This window comes from Somniosus microcephalus, chromosome 6, assembly GCF_052327205.1.
Source record: "Somniosus microcephalus isolate GS21.2 chromosome 6, FLI_Smic_1.0, whole genome shotgun sequence".
In the NCBI taxonomy this organism is placed as follows: Eukaryota; Metazoa; Chordata; class Chondrichthyes; order Squaliformes; family Somniosidae; genus Somniosus; species Somniosus microcephalus.
In genome coordinates this window covers 165,635,231-165,655,592 of record NC_140992.1, presented here as the reverse complement: position 1 = coordinate 165,655,592, position 20,362 = coordinate 165,635,231, and the positions used below count along the sequence as shown (strand labels likewise).

At 46.0% G+C, this 20,362-nt stretch overlaps 1 protein-coding gene across 1 annotated transcript; it reads right to left on the bottom strand.

Annotated features, from left to right (window-relative positions):
* Positions 1-2,833: 2,833 nt before the first annotated feature.
* Positions 2,834-8,547, bottom strand: LOC147116180 (uncharacterized). Its single transcript, XM_085990915.1, has 2 exons — positions 3,941-8,547; positions 2,834-3,669 (listed from the first exon to the last, which is right to left on the bottom strand). The coding sequence occupies exon 1, from the start codon at positions 7,721-7,723 to the stop codon at positions 4,751-4,753; it is 2,973 nt and encodes a 990-aa protein (XP_085847041.1). The 5' UTR covers positions 7,724-8,547; the 3' UTR covers positions 2,834-3,669; positions 3,941-4,750.
* Between the last annotated feature and the right edge of the window lie 11,815 nt (positions 8,548-20,362).

The following is a 20,362-nucleotide window of genomic DNA, read 5'->3' as shown; positions in this document are numbered from 1 at the left end:
AGAGTAAGCTTTCAGGGAACATAAAAACTGACTGTAAAAGCTTCTATAGATATGTGAAGAGAAAAAGATTGGTGAAGTCAAGCGTAGGTCCCTTGAAGTCAGAATCAGGGGCATTTATAATGGGGAACACATCAATGGCAGTCCAATGAAGTACATATTTTGGTTCTGTCTTCAAAAAGGAGGACACAAATAACCTCTCAGAGATGTCGGGGAAGATATGGTCTGATGAAAGGGAGGAACTGAAAGAAATCAGTATTGGTAGGGAAATGGTGTTAGGGAAATTGATGGGATTGAAGGCCGATAAATCCCCTGGGCCTGATAATCTACATCCTAGGGTACTTAAGGAAGTGGCCCAAGAAATAGTTGGTGCTTTGCTGATCATCTTCCAGCATTCGATGGAATCTGGAACAGTACCCATGGATTGGAGGGTAGCTAATGTTACCCCACTATTCAAAAAAGGTGGTAGAGAGAAACAGGGAATTACAGACCGGTAAGCCTGACATTGGTAGTGGGGAAAATGCTAGAATCTATTATAAAAGATGCAAAAGCAGAGCAATTGGAAAACAGTGACAGGATCGGACAAAGTCAACATGGATTTACAAAAGGTAAATCGTGCTTGACTAATCTACTGGAATTTTTTGAGGATGTAACTAGTAAAATACATAAGGGAGAACTACTGGATGTGGTGTATTTGGACTTTCAGAAGGCTTTTCATAAGGTCCTGCATAAGAGATTAGCATGTAAATTTAAGGCACATGGGATTGGGGGCAAGGTATTGCCTTCGATAGAGAACTGGTTGGCAGACAGACAGCAAAGAGTTGTAATAAACGGGCCTTTTTCCGAGTGGCAAGCAGTGACTAGTGGGGTACCGCAGGGATTGGTCCTTGGGCCCCAGCTATTAAGAATATATATTAATGATCTAGACACGGGAACTAGATGTAATACCTCCAAATTTGCAGATGACACAAAGCTGGGTGTGCGTGTGTGCTGTGAGTAGGATGCCGAGAAACTCCAGGATGATTTGGACAGGTTGCGTGATTGGGCAAAAGCATGGAAGATGCAATATAATGTGGATAAATGCGAGGTTATCCACTTTGGTGATAAAACAGGAAGGCAGATTATTATCTGAATGGCAATAGATTGGGAGAATTGAAGTGCAACGAGACCTGGGTGTCCTTGTGCAGCAGTCGCTGAAGGTAAGCATGCAGCTGCAGCAGGTGGTTAAGAAGGCAAATGGCATGTTGGCATTCATAGCGAGAGGGTTTGAGTACAGGAACAAGGATGTGTTGCTGCAGTTGTACAGGGCCTTGGTGAGACCACATCTTGAGTATTGTTTGCTGTTTTGGTCGCCTTATCTGAGGAAGGATGTTCTTGCCATGGAAGGAGTTCAGCGATGATTCACCAGGCTGATACCTGGGATGGCAGGAATGATGTATGAGGAGAGATTGGGTCGATTGGGCTTGTACTCGCTGGAGTTTAGAAGAATGAGAGGGGATCTCATTGAAATTTGTAAAATTCTGACAGGACTGGACAGACTAGTTGCAGAAACGATGTTCCCGATGGTCGTGGAGTCCAGAACCAGGTGTCACAGTCTAAGGATAAGGGGTAGGCCATTTATGACAGAAATGAGGAGGAATTTCTTCACCCAGAGAGTGGTGAACCTGTGGAATTCGCTACCACAGAAGGCAGTAGAGGCATCTACATTGGCCCAGAAATTCGGGTCGGGGGCTTCCCACAGGTGCAAACCCCCGACCTGCACTTACCTTGCGCGCCAGCAGTTGAGCTGTAGGCCCCCGTGGAATTCTGCTCCAGGGGCTGGCCCAGTTGCCGTCGTGCTGTGCTTGCATGTCCTGGGGCGTAGTTAGTGTGATGTGTACCCTGGGATCACGTGGGCCATGGGGAGCCATTCGGAGGAGGGAAAAGCCCATTCATAAGATTGATAGGAAGACCTGTCAAAACTTATAAATACTACGGGCCCCAAAGTAGCAGTAAACATTCAAATATTTTTTTTTTAGATCACACTTTTTAAATAAAATATAAATTACATTAAATAACTATTTAAACAATAATATAAATTTAAAAAAAAATAATTTTATATTCTAACCGGGCTAAAAATAAACTTACATTGCTTTAAAATATTTAAAAATAATAAACCTGTGGAAAAAATGTTTTAATTTTAATTCATTGACCACTTAACTTGCAAAAAGCAGGCCTTATGCCTGCTTTGTGAATGTGTAAATCCTGCAGACTTACCCTCCCGGGAAAACCTGCAACAAAAAACTAATTTCAAAGCACACGCGCAGTCTCCCCTGCGCGTGCGTTCGACCTCTGAACCCCTTCGTTCAGTGGATCGGAAGTGCCAGTTTCCCGCGCATGTGCAGTGCATGCAGAAAACCGGCACTTCCATTTGGCCTACGGGTGAGTACCCCGTGTGTACTCACCCGTGGAGACACGAATTTCTGGGGCATTAAATATATTTTAGAAGGAGTTGGATATATTTCTTAAGGCTAAAGGTATCAAGGGGTATGGGGAGAAAGCAGGGACCGGGTACTGAATTTGGATGATCAGCCATGATCGCATTGAATGGTGGAGCAGGCTCGAGGGGACGAATGGCCGACTCCTGCTCCTATCTTCTTTGTTTCTAAACAGCTACCCACCAATCAGCTCTTCCCTCTGTTAGATAGGCTATGAAGTACTGAACAGAAATATACTCAAAACAGAACAAAATATACTTACCACATTCAATTCAATTCAATTCAATTCAATTCAAATCGCTTTATTGGCATGACAATTTACATCTTATGTTGCCAAAGCATCGAAAAACATTCATGTTTGTACACAAAGATACAGATCTATCCATACAGTATATAAACAGATATATCCCTGAGTGTATAAATATACTTTCATATAATTTATATATACTCTTTTCTTATATTTAGTGGTTGTCCCTCTGTTTATGGCAAGCTGTAACATAGTGTGCCGCTAGTGTTGCACAATTTCTCTCTTCCCCTAGTAGGTATGGGAGTTTTTGGTCGTCATTCAAATTTGTGAATTCCTGGCATATTTTTGTGAATTTTGCTTGGAAATTCTCCCTTATGCCCTGATATTTTCTACAAGCTGTGAGGAAGTGCATCTCTGTCTCCACCACTCCCTGACTGCAGTGAGAGCATATCCTGTCCTATCTTGGTAGTCGGGTCTGCCTGTGTCTACCTTTTCTGATCGCCAGGCTATGTTCACTAAGTCTGTACATTGTCAAGGTTTTTCTCAGTTTGCTATCCTTTACCATGTTCAGGTAATCAGCCATGTTGTATTGTCTGTTTAGGGCCAAGTAGCAATTGAGTTTGCTTTGGGTTTTTGTTGTTTCTGCCCAATATGACAGATATTTTTCCTTTTGTTTAGAGACGATTGTGTTGGGTCGAATTCTTTGTGTTACGCTGTCACTGTCCTGGGGCTGGTTATTGTTAGTAGTGTTAATAGTTACTTCACTGAGTCCCAGGAATAGTTGACTGAGGGTATTCTTCTTCATGGTCCTCTCTTCGTATTCTGCCCTCGCAACGCGATCCTATGCAGAGCTAGACAGATAGCGAACAACTTGATATCTTCCCATAAAAATCACAAGGCTTGACTTTTCTTGTAAAACTTTACTGAAAGATTCTTATTATTGTAAAACTGAAATACAACACAGAAATGGAAGCACACATTAGTATACAAACGCATAACTGATATGTATACACAAATTTAGGTACGCCTGGGCAACACTGTACATTTGGCAACGAATATACATTTAGCAAACTGGAAGGCATTCTCTTTAAATTAGCCCTGTACATAGTGTATCAAATACAGCTACTAGTTAACCAGCTAGACAGAGAAAAGTTACAACTAAACATTTTCTACAACATACAGTGTACACTAATCATCTATAGCATTCTAAAATACTTACAGACAAACAATTTCCAAGACTCAAGCATGGGGACAATGCAACTGCCCGGAGCCTGTGCTGCTGTAGGAGCACCGTGGTGTAGGTCTGTGTCCCAGCGAGGACTCCACGAGGACTACATTGCAGTCCTGTGGGGAGCGTGATGACCTCATCACGCTCGGTCGCGTTGTCCGCGCTTGGGGCATCACGTGATGCGCGTGGTCGCGTTTCTGGCCATTGAGGCTAAAGTCGGGAGCGGGAGCTGGAGGCCAGGCTGAGCCGGTGCTTGCCGCGGGAGCGGGAGATCGCGTCGCTCCCGGTGGCTGGTAGATGCGGCCGAAGACGCTAGGCTGGGCTGTGCCGGCGGCCTTTCTGGAAGGCCGAGTCGGGCCGGCAGCCGCCTCACGCACGTCACGTCGTACGTGCCGTGACGTCAGCATGCTACGTTGTACGTGACATGACGTCAGCACGCTAAGGCGCGTCTTAAAAGGGCAATGGCCCTAAAAGGTAAGTTAAAGGGGCAACGGCCCTAACAGGTAAGTTATACATATAAAAGTAGGTTATGTACATACAGTAAGGTTAAGTTAGAGGGAGAGACAGCACACTCCCCGCTTGGTACAATTCCATTTGTACCACTACAGATGCAAAATAAACCTGAAGAAAACGTCCTTTGGCTGCAACATACTCAGAGTCCGTTCTCTAGGTTTCTTCAGAAAGGAGGACTAAGATCTCTGAGACTGGCCTCAGAAACACTTTGACAGTCCCCTCCTTGACGATCTTCACCTCCACCTTGCGGACCCTCTTGTCCCTGCTCGGCAGAGTTTTGACGACCAGTCACACTGGCCATTCGTTTCTGTGTGCTTGGCTGTCTTTCAGCAAGACGACATCTCTCACTTTGACATTTGGCTTGTCTTCTGTCCATTTCCTATGGCTCTGTAGGGTGGACAAATACTCTCCTCTCCATCTCTTCCAAGAACTGTCTGCAAGACACTGTACTTGCTTCCACTGCTTCCCGTGCAGCTCGGACATGTCGATGTTTCCAGAGGGAGCTGAAATAGCACTCATCTTTTGAGTCAGGAGCATCGCTGAGGTGAGGACTGCAGGCATGTCTGGGTTGGTGGACACCGGCACCAGGGTTCTCCTGAGCGAGCAGAGGTGCCCTGCAGCCTGCTCCCCGCTACTCGGAAGACGGCATCCAGGAGAGCGAAACGGCAGGGGTGCCACCCAGCTGTGTCCATCATCCTTGGACCTTTCAAACACTGAGCATCCTAGGCCATCTGTGCTCACAGTGGGGCCTGCCTCTTCCTCACAGGCAGAGGAGGTTGACCTATGATGCTGCGTCATGTCATCGTAGTCCTCCTTTACCTGGATCCTGTTTGGGCATGGGCTGAGACAGGATGTGCGACCGTTGTGCAACACGTTTGCTTTATAGACGCTGACATCCGCTGGTTTGTGGACTGTTCCCAGGCAAACTCCACCCACGAAGACCCATCCCAAGTCAAGCCGCTGCGCATAAGGACCATCGTGGGGCCCGTTGATATGCTCAAACACCTTGTGTGCCCTTAAGGTGTCTCTTCCCAAGAGCAGGAGGATTGGGGCGTCCGGGTCCACAACTGGAATCTTGTTGGCAATTGGCTGTAGGTGGGGCTGATGGCGTGCGACCTCTGGGGAGGGGATTTCCATCCTATCCTCTGGCATCATGTCGCACTCAATCAAGGTCGGGAGGGGAAGCTGTAGTTTCCCATCCATGGACTCGATCATGAAGTTCCCAACTCTCCTACCCGTAGTCTCTGTTGTCCCTGCACAGGTTTTTAGCGTGTACGGAGCGGCGCTGGCCTTGACTTCAAAGAGATTGAAGAATTCTGTCTTCGCTAGAGACTTGTTACTTTGCTCATCGAGCACTGCATACATTTTGATTGCCTTCTCCTTTCTCCCTGCAGGATATGCTTTAACCAAGCAGATTTTGGAGCATGAGCATGGGCTGCTTGCATTTCCACAAACCTCTGTACACTTGGAGGTGACTGAAGATGTGCTTTCGCTTTGCTCTCCGCTATCCTCTTTGTCAACCGCCGCACTCTCGTTGGTTGACGGAGGAGGACCTGGATGCAGGGCTGCGATGTGTTTTTCGCTGTTGCACTCAAAGCACTTGATTGTCGCCTTGCAGTCTTTTGCCATGTGCATAGTCGACCCACAACACGTGAAGCAGATGCGGTTCTCTTTCAGGTATGATGTGCGCTCATCAATAGGCTTGTCTCTAAAGCTTTGACACTTTTTGAGTGGGTGGGGCTTCTTGTGTATTGGACACTGACGATCTGGGTCATCCACTTCATTCCGAGCAGAACTGGATTGGTTGACTGAGGGTTCGGCTGGAACATCTGTTTTGTGCACACTCACAGAGGCTTTATTGCTGCACTTTGTGGGTTTCTCTGTTCTCGAAGGAGCGTAACTGCTGGAGGTGGAGAAAGTGAAACTTGGATCGTTCCTCACCTTTGCCTGTTGTTGGACGAATCTGGAGAAGAGAGAGAAGGGGGAAAATGCCACTCCATTGTCCTCCTTGTACTTGGATCCCTTAGCTATCCATTTCTCTTGAACGTTGTGGGGGAGCTTTTCCACTATTGGGTTTACCCCACGAGCTGTATCCAAATACGAGAGGCCGGTCAGGTAACCTTCTCCCTTGGCACACTCCAGTTCGAGGAGAATGTCTCCCAGTTCTCGGAGCTCGACATTATCTTTGTTGGTTAGCTTCAGAAAGTCCTCAATCTTCTTGAGCAGTGTGTGTTCGATGAGTTCTGGTGTCCCATAACAGTCTTCGAGACGTTGCCAAACCAGGTTAAGGCCTGCTGTGGGTTTGCTGACGAGCGCTGAGTGAATTCTCTTCGCCTGTTTGGACGACTCAGCTCCGAGCCACTTTGTCATCAGGTCTAGTTCTTCTCTGGCTGACAGATTCAAGTCCTTGGTGGTACTCAGGAAGGATGCTTTCCATGACCAATAATTTTCGGGACGGTCAACAAATTCTAGGAGGCCTGAACTTAACAATTCTCGGCGAATAAGGTACCTAGCGAGGTCTTGTGCACCTTCTGGCTCGGGTGAGGACTGCTTGGCTGGATTGGCCGGGTGTTGTGGAGTTCTCTGCAGGTAAGTCTTACTTGTTTCTTCTCTTTTAAGCTCAGTGTCTCCGAAAACAGGCTGTTTGTTGCTGTGGTGAGTGGCTGGTTCTACGTCGGGATACCTGGATCTTTCCTTGAAGAACAATTTGGAGTGTTGTTGGACATACTCACTTGTACGTTGCACTGGACTGAGGGGCTGTTGCAAAACATATCTTTCCTGGCTGGGCTCCCTGCCTTCGCTCTCCTCATCTTCTTCATAATCTGCGGCTTCAGCTTTAGCAGCAGAGGCAGCTCTCTGGCTTTGGAGAATGTGGAGACTGGCGGCGAGTTCAGCTCTGTGCTTCGTCCCACTAGCGTCGAGGTCAGCTCTCTGCTTCATCATACTAGCTTCTTTTTCAGCAAAGGCCAATTGAGCCTGGGCAGCATTTGCCTTGGCACGTGCTTTGGCGGCTGCAGGAGCTGTCGATGACGACGGTCTGCTGGTCCGCCGAGACGAGCTAGAGGATGCTTTAGAGGACTGTGACTTGGCGTCGTTTGCTGGGAGAGCTGTCGGTGACGACAGTCTGCTGGACTGCCGAGATGTTCTAGAGGCTGCTTTAGAGGACTGTGACTTGGCATCGTTTGCTGGGAGAGGCTCATGCTTCTCGATTGACTGGTTGACGTCCTCTGCGGTATATTTTCTTCCTGAGCGTAGACTCATGGTAGCCGAGTGGTATCTTCTTGTGCTTGAGCCCGCTGTGCTGTTGTCTTTTTACTATTCTGCCCTCGCAACGCGATCCTATGCAGAGCTAGAGAGATAGCGAACAACTTGATATCTTCCCATAAAAATCACAAGGCTTGACTTTTCTTGTAAAACATTACTGAAAGATTCTTATTATTGTAAAACTGAAATACAACACAGAAATGGAAGCACACATTAGTATACAAACGCATAACTGATATGTATACACAAATTTAGGTACGCCTGGGCAACACAGTACATTTGGCAATGAATATACATTTAGCAAACTGGAAGGCATTCTCTTTAAATTAGCCCTGTACATAGTGTATCAAATACAGCTACTAGTTAACCAGCTAGACAGAGAAAAGTTACAACTAAACATTTTCTACAACATACAGTGTACACTAATCATCTATAGCATTCTAAAATACTTAGACAAACAATTTCCAAGACTCAAGCATGGGGACAATACCACTGCCTGGAGCCTGTGCTGCTGTAGGAGCACCGTGGTGTAGGTCTGTGTCCCAGCGAGGACTCCACGAGGACTACGTAGCAGTCCTGTGGGGAGCGTGATGACCTCAACACGCTCGGTCGCGTTGTCCACGCTTGCGGCATCACGTGATGCGCGTGGTCGCGTTTCTGGCCATTGAGGCCGAAGTCGGGAGCGGGAGCTGGAGGCCAGGCTGAGCCGGTGCTTGCCGTGGGAGCGGAAGATCGCGTCGCTCCCGGCGGCTGGTAGATGCGGCCGAAGACGCTAGGCCGGGCTGTGCCGGCGGCCTTTCTGGAAGGCCGAGTCGGGCCGGCAGCCGCCTCACGCACGTCACATCGTACGTGCCGTGATGTCAGCACGCTACGTCGTACGTGACGTGACGTCAGCACGCTAAGGCGCGTCGTAAAGCGGCAATGGCCCTAAAAGCTAAGTTAAAGGGGCAACGGCCCTAACAGGTAAGTTATACATATATAAGTAGGTTATGTACATACAGTAAGGTTAAGTTAGAGGGAGAGACAGCACACTTGGCATTTCAGGGCTTCGTAATGATAGCATTGGGGGTTGCTCATTTCTAGGTGTTTCCAAAATTTGGTGGCTCTTTTTTGGATAGTGATTATTAATGGATATTGGCCTAGTTCTGCCCTGCATGCATTGTTTACGGTTTTGCTTTGAGTCCGGAGGATACTTTTACAGAATTCTGCATGTAGGATCTCAATTGGGTGTTTGACCCATTTTGCAAATTCTTGTTGTGTTAGCGGTCCCCACACTTCACTGTCATAGAGTGCAATTGGTTCAATTACTGATTTGAAAATTTTGAGCCAAATGCTAATTGGGATTTCTATTTGGATTGATTTTTTAATGGCATAGAAAGCCCTTCTTGCTTTCTCTTTCAGTTCATTCACAGTCAGTTTGAAATTTCCCATAGAACTGATTTTTAAGCCCAAGTATGTGTAGTTAGTGGTTTGTTCAATTTTGGTTGTTCCTAGTGTGAAATTTATTTTGGGTCCCTGATGTTTGGATCTTTGCTGGAACACAAGGGCTTTGGTTTTTTTGGGATTTATTGTCAGTGCCCAAGTCTGGCAGTACGACTCCAGCAGATCCAGGTCCACATATACTTACCCTATACTCACCTCTCAGTTTCCATGTGCCAGCGACACATTTGAATTCTAAAATCGCTCCTTTGTTATGTCCCTCGCAGGCTGTCTGCTCACTCAGACTCCCAGGCCTCTGCTCCACGCTGTCTTTATCCCCGCTCTCCAACTCCATTCCTCCCGCAGTTCCACTCACTCAGACTGTACTGCTGCCCTGTGATGTCACAACTGAGGTCGACTCAGGAGATCAAACATACAGGTCTTTAATGTAAGACTAAACGAGTTGAAACAGTTTGCTGAGGTCGATACAGGAGAACCACGAAAACAGGTCTTAAGAAGATGGAGCTTCCACAAGGACTGCCTGGGCTGTCACGTGGTTTGCGATGTGACGTCATCACGTTTGCCCGCGTTTTCCCACGCTTTTAAAGTGGCCATGCCCCATACATACAAACACTATATACAAAACACAGCAATAACTAACACAATGGTACAGGCTTAGGCTGGTGTTAGAACATCGTTAAAGGGAATTATATACAGTTGCCCAGAGCCATTAAGTGGCTCCGCCACATGCGCCCCCCAGAATTCGCTTTAGCGGACGAAGTCAAATGGTGAGAGGGTCTGATGAGCCTGTCAGAACGAAACTGTACTTCTGAGGTGGAGGCTGTTGGGTGTCTGGCGGTCTGGCGGGTGGTTGTACTTGATCTGCTGTAACGGCGATGGGTGACCAACCTCATCTCGGTGGTTGTGCTGTCTCAACGGGGCGGACGAGGTCCAGATGCGCTGACTTTAAGCGATTGACCGAAATGTGGTCCGGTTTACCACTGAGATCTACCGTGAAGGTTTTGTCACCTGCCTCCAACATGCGTAAGGGACCAGTATACGTGGCCTTGAGTGGATCCCTATGAGCATCATGGCGAATAAAGATGTACTCAGCCTTGTGAAGCTCTGGGGGAATGTACGAACTCTGCAGCCCGTGGTTCGAAGTGGGCATCGGTTCGAAGCATCTGGCCGCCTTCTGGTAACTAGTAAGCTGGTCAGACATGGACCATGGCTTCGTTGATGTTGGCAGGCAATCCCCCGGGACTCGCAGCGGCTGGCCGTACACCAGCTCCACTGATGAAGAGCGAAGGTCTTCTTTGGGGGCCGTGTGCATGCCCAACAGGACCCACGGTTGCTTGTCTGCCCATCCAGCATCCTGGAGGCTGTCCCTCAGGGCGGCTTTCAGTGATCGGTGAAAGCATTCACAGAGGCCATGTGCCTGTGGGTGGTGCGCTGTTGTGCGGTGTAATTTGACACCGAGTCCTTGGGCCACTGCATTCCAGAGTTCGGAGGAAAACTGCGATCCTCTGTCAGAAGAGATATCTGTGGGCACTCCGAAATGGGCTACCCAGGTGGGAATGAACGCCCTTGCCACATACGCCAAAGTGGTGGATGACAGGGGAACCGCCTCCGGCCATATGGTGGTGTGGTCAACCATGGTCAGGATGTGTGAAAAACCATGGGAGGGTGGGAGTGGTCCTACCAGGTCCACATTGATATGGTCTAAATGAAGCTCCGGAACCATGAAGGTGGCCAAGGGAGCTTTGATGTGGCGCTGTACTTTGGCCTTTTGCAGATGATACAGGTTTTGGCCCAGTCGCAGACATCCTTGCGCATGCCATGCCATACGAATTTCACCGACATCAGCTTCTACCTGTAAACATCTGACATTATTCTCTGACTTTATAAGCTGTGTCTTTATGCATTTCTCCACTTCACCTGACGAAGGAGCAGCGCTGCGAAAGCTTGTGATTTCAAATAAAGCTGTTGGACTATAACCTGGTGTTGTCTGACTTCTTACATTTGTCCACCCCAGACCAACATCGGCATCTCCACGCCATAATTAAAAGGACGGGGAAGAAAGATACTTCATGCGAATTAAATATACACAGTAAGGTAGATCCATAATCAGGAGTTAAGAGACACGGCGTATATGGAGAAACAATGTGAATTTAAAGGATATCGTCCGACTCGCCCGAGCCACAGTTCATCTGCTGCTGAAAGACTCATCTATGCATTTGTTACATCTAGACTTGACTATACCAATACTCCCTTGGCCGGCCTCCAACCTTCCAACCTCCGTAGACTTCAGCTCATCCAAAACACTGCTGCCCCTATCCTAATTTGCGCAAAGTCCCGTTCACCCATCACCTCGCTGCTCGCTAACCTACATTGGCTCTCGGTTAAGCAATGCCTACATTTAAAAAGCCTCATTTGTGTTTTCAAATCCCTCCATGTCCTCGCCCCTTCTTATCTATGTAACCTTCCCCGGGCCTACAACCCTCCGAGATATCAGCGCTCCGCCAATTATGGCCTCTTGAGCATCCCCGATTTTAATCGCACCAGCATTGGTGGCTGTGCCTTTACTGCCGAGGCCATAAGCTCTGGAATCCCATGCCTAAGCCTCTCTTCCTCTCTACATCTCTCCGCTCCTTTAATACGCTCCTTAAAACCTACATCTTTGAACACGCTTTTGTTCATCTGCCCTAATATCACCTTAGGTGGTTCGATGTCAAATTCTGTTTGATAACTCTTCTGGGAAGAGTCTTAGGACGTAAAAGACGTTGTATAATTGTAACTTATTGATGTTTATGCTGTAGAGAGCTACGCAACGATAATTTAAACGGCACGGTATACGGAGGTAAACAATGAGGATTAAAATGACACCGGATGTATAGATACGTAATGAGATTCCAAAGGAGACTGGATAGATAACTATACAATGAGAACTAAAAGGATACACGATAGATAGATATATAATCATGGTTTATATAGATACATAATGTAACTTAAAAGTACACGGGAATTAATAGGACACAGAATAGATAGGAACATAGTGAGAATTAAAAGGACAAGGGATAGAAAGATAAACAATGAGAATTAAAAAGACACGGGCAAGACATGAAATGAGAAGTAAGAGAACACGGATTAATTAGGTATATATTTAAAAGGACACGGGACAGATAGAAACATAATGTGAATTAAAATAGACATGGAATAGATAGGAACATACTCAGAAATAAAAGATCACGGCAAATGTAAGAAAATAATTAGATTTAATAGGACACAGAATAGATGGCTACATCGATGAGAAAAGGACGCCAGTAAAACTGAACGATTAATTGCATTAATGATGAGAAACTGAACAGAATAATCAGCATTAAGGCTCAACTTTAATCCTCATTTTGCTGAATTAAAATTTAATTTAATTATCTTTCTCTTTGATAGGGAGTATGCGGCTAAAATGGACTCACCTGCGTACCTGATCCTCAGAAAAAATAGACACTGATATTCATCGCTTAGAAACTTCTGTAATAAAGCAGCTTGAAATGGTCATTGCTTGCGGATGAAACTGAGGCGCCTGGAGGATGCCGGTTGGTTATGGGGTCAGACAATCTTTATATATATATCCTGAGTTTCGAAATCGCGTGGCTGAGGCAGAAGTATGGATGGATGGTTAGAACGTCACAGGCTGCACATGAACATTGCCTGATTTGTCTGGTGTGTTTGGGTTTTAGGCAAATGTTGTCATTGCCCTAAGAGCACCTCTTTTATATTGTCGGTACGTGGTACCAACAGCAAAACCTCCCAGATGCAGAGCAGCGAGGTCAAATGCAGAGCCTTATTCCCTCTAATCTAAGCAGTATCAATGCGGTTGCCAATTTGCGTTGAGGTATGAGTAATTTAGAAGCACCATTCCCTCATCTAAAGACAACAGCGTAACGGCACCCAACCCATCGACAATGCAATTAACAACCGCAGTAGCTGACTGTTAGATCAAATATTGTCTCTATTAACGTTATATTTTGATATTTGATAAATGTCTGCCAGTCTCATAGTATTGCATAGATTTACTGGTATGTATTCATAATAAGCAATATCATCAGATTCTGTTCACTAAGCACACGAGTAGAATTATCTTTTATGTTCGTATATTTCAGAACAGTGGTTGCTTCAATCTGTTCTGTTGTTTAATGTAACTCGCTTCACTGTTAGCTTTAGATACACCTTAGTGTTCTAATGTTCGTTTCATTTTCAGTAACCTAGCCGAAATATGTGATATGATTTACCGTATAAATGGTTCTTTTGCTTCCAAAATGCTCATTCTCAGCCCAACGTCATTTTGATTTTATTTAACCTTTTAAGGTATCCTCTCGGAATTTTCTTAATATTTCCCTCATATAATTTGTGATGAGAATCCTAAAACAATCTCCTCCTGCCATGACCAAGATATCAGCCTATTCGTGTATGATTTGGACTACCCCCTCATTAAGCAATTTTTAGCCCACTCCCAACCACCTCATCGATCATATTACAGGAAACCACAACCCAACATCCAGCCACACACAAACACTTCAGTAATGAAGGGACAGAAAAGGAGCACCCTCAAAAAACACTTGGAGAACGATAACTGGAAGGCAGAGAGTCCACATAATTGGCGAGTATTAACAATCTCTGCAGGACCACTGGAAATCCAGCCATCTATTGGGCCAGCTGATGACATTCAGCTATATGGCTCTATCGTTTACTATTTGTTTAATACCACGTCTATCTCTCAGCTGTCAGACTGCCTGGCTAACATAAAGCACAAAAGAGTCAAAATGTCCTCTAACTGAGCATGAGGAACACTGAAGAAGATGTTTTCAGCTATGGTCAGAGATTCAGTCCGTTTCCAGAACGTAGACATAAAGATGATTTCTTGAAATGTTGCAGTCTATGAGAGAAATTGAGAAAACTGCTGTACTATGCTTAAAAATCTGCTGCATTGGCAGAAGTGGCATTCTTCAGAAGAGAAATTAAAGAGAGAACCATCTATTCAGATCCAGGGTTTGATACAGATCACCACCTATCGTCTATCTCTCAGCCAACACCACCCAAATACTGAATAGACATGGTCATTCATCTCATTGTTGTTTGAAGGGTTATGCTACGCACAAGTTGGCTGTTCCACGTAGGAAGCTAGCAAAACTCACTGCGCTTAAAATAATTCATTTCATGTGAATCACTTTAACATGTTTAGGTGTGGGAGAAGCTGCTTGTAATAACGTATATAAAGCTAAATAGGACCATCTAGTGGACAGAAGTGGAATTGATTAAAAGAAAATGCTGGAGATACTCAGCAGGTCAGGCTACATCTGTGAAGAGAGAAACAGAGTTAATGGTTCAGGTCGATGACCTTTCGTCAGAACTGGAAAAAAGCAAGAAATGGAACAGATATTTTAAGCAAGTGCTGGGATTGGAAAGGGGGGAGGGGATGAATGAACAAAAGGGAAGTTCTGTGATAGGATAGAAGGCAGGAGAATTTAAGAGACATTAAGAGATATTCAAGGCAAAAAGAGATGGTAATGGGACAGGTTAAGAGACAAAGGATGGCTCTTGATGAAGTGTGAATTGCGCTGGCATAATGAAAGACAGCTGCCATGTGGGAGAGAAGAAAGAAAGACAATGACAATAAGTGTGGATGAAAAATGTATTTATGATAGGGGCCGAGGTGATAATCTGAAATTGTTGAACTCTATTAAAATAGCAAAATACTGCAAATGCTGGAAATCTGAAATAACAACAGAAAATGCTGGAAATACTCAGCAGGCCAGGCAGCATCCGTGGAGAGAGAAACAGAGTTAACGTTTCAGGTCTGGAACCCTTCATCAGAACTGGAAAAACCTGGAGATGTAACAGATATTAAGCAGGTGCAGAGACAAGGGGAGTTTAGGAGGGGAGGAAGGAATAGAAAGAACACCCTGTACTTTTGTAAGAGGCAGGAAAGATAAAATGTTGCAAATTGGAATGGCAAAAATCATACTGCATGAAAAATGGGGGCAGGGATAATTATCTGAAATTGTTGAACTCAATGTTGTGTCCGGCTGGTTGCAAAGTGCCCAATCGAAAGATGATTTGCTGTTCCTCGAGTTTACGTTGAGCTTCATTGGAACAATGCAAGAGGCCAAGGATGGAGAGGTCTGAGTGGGCGTGGAGTCGTGAAATAAAGTGACAGGTGATGGAATCTCAGGGTCCCCGTTATGGACTGAACAGAGGTGTTCCGTGAAGCGATCACCCAATCAGCGTTTGACCTCCACAATGTAGCGGAGACCACATTGTTAGCAGCGAATACAGTATACTAAATTGCAAGAAGTATAAGTAAATCAATGTTTCAACTGGAAGGGGTGTTTGGTGCCTGGAAAGTGGGAAGGGGGGAGGTATAATGGCACGTGTTGCATCTCCTGCGCTTGCACGGAAAGGTGCCAGGCGAAGGGGAAGGGGTATTGGGGTTGATAGAGGAGTGGACCAGGGTGTCGCGGAGAGAGCGGTCCCTATAGAATGCTGAAAGGGGACGTGATGGGAACATGTGTTTGTTGGTGGGATCACGCTGGAGTTGGCAGAAATGGTGGAGCATGATCCATGGATTGTGGAGGCTGGTGGGGTGAAAGCTGAGGACAAGGGGAACTCTATCGTGCTTCTGGGCGGGAAGAGCACGGGTGAGGGCAGAAGAGCGGGAGATAGAACGGACATGGTCAAGGGCCATGTCGACCATAGTGGGGGGGAATCCTCGGTTGAGCAAAAAGGAAGACATGTCGGATACACTGGTATGGAAGGTGGCATCGTCAGAGCAGATGTGGTGGAGACAGAGGAACTGGGAAAATGGAATAGAGTCCTTACAGGAAGCGGGGTGGGAGGAAGTGTCGTCCAAGTAGCTGTGGGAGCAAGGGGGTTTGTAGTGAATGTTTGTCAATAACCTATCCCCAGAGATGGAGACGGAGAAGTCGAGGAAGGAATGGGACGAATCAGAGATGGACCATTTGAAGGTGAGGGAAGGGAGGAATATGGAAGTAAAGTTAATGAAATTATCTAGTTCAGGGCAAATGCAGGAAATTGCTCCGATATGTTCATCAATATACCGGAAAAAAGAGGTGAGGGAGGTGACCTGAGTAGGATTGGAACAAAGAGTGCTCCACATAGCCCACGAAAAGGCAGACATAGCTAGGACCCATGTGGGTTCCCATAGCAACACCTTTGATTTCGAGGAAGTGAGTGGAGTCAAAGGAGAAGTTGGTCCATGTGAGAACAAATTCAGCCAGGAGGAGGAGGGTGGTGGTGGATGGGGACTGGTCGGGCCTCTGTTCAATGAAGAAGCGGAGCACCCTCAGGCCATCCTAGTGGGGGATGGAGGTGTAGAGGGATTGTCGCTCGATAGTGAAAAAGAGGCGGTTGGTGCCAAAAACTGGAAACTGTTAAAGGCATTAGAAGAGTCGCGGATGTAGCTGAGAGGAGCCGGGACAAGGGGAGAACAAATAGTGTCGAGATAGGAAGAAATAAGATCCGTGGGGTAAGAACAGGCTGAAACGATGGATCTACCAGGGCAGCCCTGTTTGTGGTTCTGGGGAAGGAGGGAGAAGTGGGCTGTGCAGATTTGGGGAACTATGAGGTTGGCGGCCCTGGGGGGAAGATCTTCAGAGGAGATGAGGTAATTGATAGTCTTGGCAACGATGGCTTGATGTTTGGAAGTGTGGTCATGGTTCAGGCGTATTCCTGCTCTCGCCCTGAACTAGATAAATTCATTCACTTTGCTTCCAATTCCCACCCTTCCCTCAGCTTCACATGGTCCATCTCCGACTCTTCCCTTCCCTTCCTCGACTTCTCCGTCTGCATCTCTGGGGATAGGTTATTGACAAACATTCACAACAAGCCCCCTGACACCCACAGCTACTTGGACGACACTTCCTCCCACCCCATTCTCCCAGTTTTTCTGTCTCCGCCGCATCTGCTCTGATGATGCCACCTTCCATACCAGTGCATCCAAAAAGTCTTCCTTTTTCTTGAACCGAGGATTCCCCTCTACTGTGTTTGACGCAGCCCGTCACCGTTTCCATTCTATCTCCCGCATTTCTGCCCTCACCCCTGCCCCTCCCTCGCGGAACCACGATAGAGTTTCCCTTGTCCTCAACTTTCACATCACCAGACTTCACATAGATTATCCTCCGCCAATTCCGCCACCTCCAGCGTGATCCCACTACCAAACACATTTCCCCTCACATTCCCTTTCAGCATTCAGTAGGGACTGCTACCTACGGGATACCCTGGTCCACTGCTCTATCACCCCCAAGACCACTTCCCCTTTGCCCGGCACCTTCCCGTGCAAGCGCAGGAGATGCAACACATGCCCTTATACCTCCCCCCTTCCCACTGTCCAGGGCCCCAAACACCCCTTCCAGGTGAAACAGCAATTTACTTGTATGCCTTGCAATTTAGTATATTGTATTCACTGCTCACGATACGCTCTCCTCTACACTGGGGATTCCAACCGCAGATTGGGTGACTGCTTTGAGGAACACCTCCATTCAGTCCGTAAGTGGGATCCTGAGCTTCCGGTCACCTATAACCTTAATTCACCGCTCCACTCCCACTCAGACCTCTCCATCCTCGGCCTCTTGCATTGTTCCACTGAAGCTCAGCGTAAGCTCGAGGTACAGCACCTCATATTGCGAATAGGCACTCTACAGCCTTCTGGACTCAACATAGAGTTCAACAGTTTCAGATCGTAACCTCGGCCCCTATCATAAAAGTAAATTTCATGAACAATTTTTCGCTGTGCCTTTTTTTCTTCTCTCCCACATGGCAGCTGGCTTTCATTCTGCCAGCGCAGTTCACACTTCATCTAGAGCCATCCTTTGTTTCTTAACCTGTCCCATTACCATGTCCTTTTGCCTTGAATATCTCTTAACTTCTCTTAACTTCTCCTGCCTTCTATCCTATCAAAGACCTTCCCTTTTGTTCTTTCATCTCCTCCCCCTTTCCCAGCCCCTGCACTTGCTTAAAAATCTGTTGCATTTCCTGTTTTTTTCCAGTTCTGACGAGAGGTCAACGACCTGATACGTTAGCTCTGTTTCTCTCTTCACAGATGCTGACTGACCTGCTATCTCCAGCATTTTCTGTTTTTATTTCAGATTTCCAGCATCTGCAGTATTTTCTTTTTGCATTAGAATTGATTAACAGCTGGCAATTTCCTAAAATTCGCTTGCACCACAATTGTGTCCTTAGAAAAAGAAAGAACTTCCCCTGCCAATGGCCTACAGAGAGAGTTCCTTGGTCTACTCATTTGCATTCCCATTAGTTCTGCCATTGGTGTAAACTTGTGTAAAATTAGTTTAATCAGCTGAACTACATGGAAAATAATGCGCAGCTTTTAAAAAGCCAGTTCAACCTGAAGGCTTCAGTAATAGACTAGTGGACAGCCAGGTAAGAGAGGAACAGTGCTGGTCTCTTTCAGTGCATAGAATATTGGTTGTGTGTGCCCCCTACAGCGCACGCGCTAGCCTCTTCACCTCTTGGGTGAGAGAGGAAATGCCGGTTTTCAGCGCATGCCCTGTGCATGCTGAAAACCGGCATTTCCTCCGGCCAGACGCGTGAGTACCCCTTCCGTACTCAAGCGTTTGGGGAGGAATTTCTGCCCCATTGTTACAAGTTGGTTCAGCAAACTGCTAACCAATCCAGGTGAGTTATCAGCACCGAATACTAAATATTTACTGAATGTGAGCCTATTTATCCCCCTTGATGGACAATGTCAGATAACTTGCTCTAAACCTATCAAATATGAGATTGGCCCAGTAATTCCTGTCACAACGCGTGAGTACGGACAGGGTACTCACGCGTGTGCCAGGAGGAATTGCCGGTTTTCAGCATGCACAGCGCATGCGCTGAAAACCGGCATTTCCTGTCCTCTGACCGAAGGGGTTAAGAGGCTGAACGCATGCGCGGTATTGGGCAGCGCGTGCGACTTGGATTTCCTGTATTTTTACAGATTTGCGCATGTGTAAAGTGCTCCGGTTTTTAGGTATTGAAAAACCACACGTAAGTACTTAGTTTTACACGTAAGTGGTCTTTTAGTACAATTTAGAATTTTTTTTTCCACAGGTTTATTATTTTTAAAGAATCTACAGTAAGGTAAGTTTAGTTTTAGACCCTATTTTTTAAAAATTTATTTTTTTCAAAAATTTGATTAATTGTTTAAAATAGTTTTTTAAATTTATTCATAGTTAATTTAATTATTGGGATGCTTTTTAAAATTTTATTTAAAGTTTAAGTAGTGTTTTGGGGTGCCGTACTTTTCATGAGTTTGACAGTCTTTACTATCAAACTTATGAATGAAGTTTCCCCTCCCCTGATTGGCTGAACAGTGCTCACCTGATCCCAGCCGGCACATCGCACTAACTACGCCGCTGGGTCAGGTTAGCACAGCGCGCCGAGATCAGAACCGGGCCACTTACAGGAAATCCACTGCGGGCCAGGTTTCAGATGTCGGCGCGCCGGGTAAGTGCACATCGGGGGCTTGCACGCGCGGCAAGCCCCCGACAGGAATTACTGGGCCATTATCTTCAGCTGATCTTTACGAGTTATATGGTACTACACCAGTAGATGGCCATGTTGCACGACATAAACATACACAGTGGCGTTTATATCTTGTCTGTAGAAGTAATGGCAATTTGCATGGTTACATACATTGCACCATATCAGCACAACATCAACTGAAAGCTACACATGTTTGGGTAGATTTTTATTGAATTCAATGGAAATAAATTCGGAAAGATTCACAACTGGCTGCCGATTCGCTATCATCGGTTTCACACGATCGTGCAAATTAAAAATCTACCCCGCTGCTTCCAAACTTATGAAAATTCTTTACACATATCCTTTACTGCTTTATAAATTGCATTAAGTTGACACATCTGCTTATTTGCCATTCCCTTGCACATTCCTAACGACGTAATTTATACCATATGTTAATCAAGCAGAATACATCCTCATAATGCATAGAATTAAATATAATTTTATGGCACCGAACGGGTCAATCGGCCCAAAAAGGCTATGCCGGTGTTTATGTCCTACATGACTTTCCTAACACCTTACTTCATCTAAACCTATCAACATATCCCATTCATTTCTCCCTCAAGCACTTATTAAGTTTCCCGTTAAAATCATGAATGCTATTCGCATCAACTATTG

Excerpts from the sequence above, each read along its gene's own strand:
- LOC147116180 (XM_085990915.1), bottom strand. The coding sequence starts at position 7,723 with ATGAGTCTACGCTCAGGAAGAAAATATACCGCAGAGGACGTCAACCAG.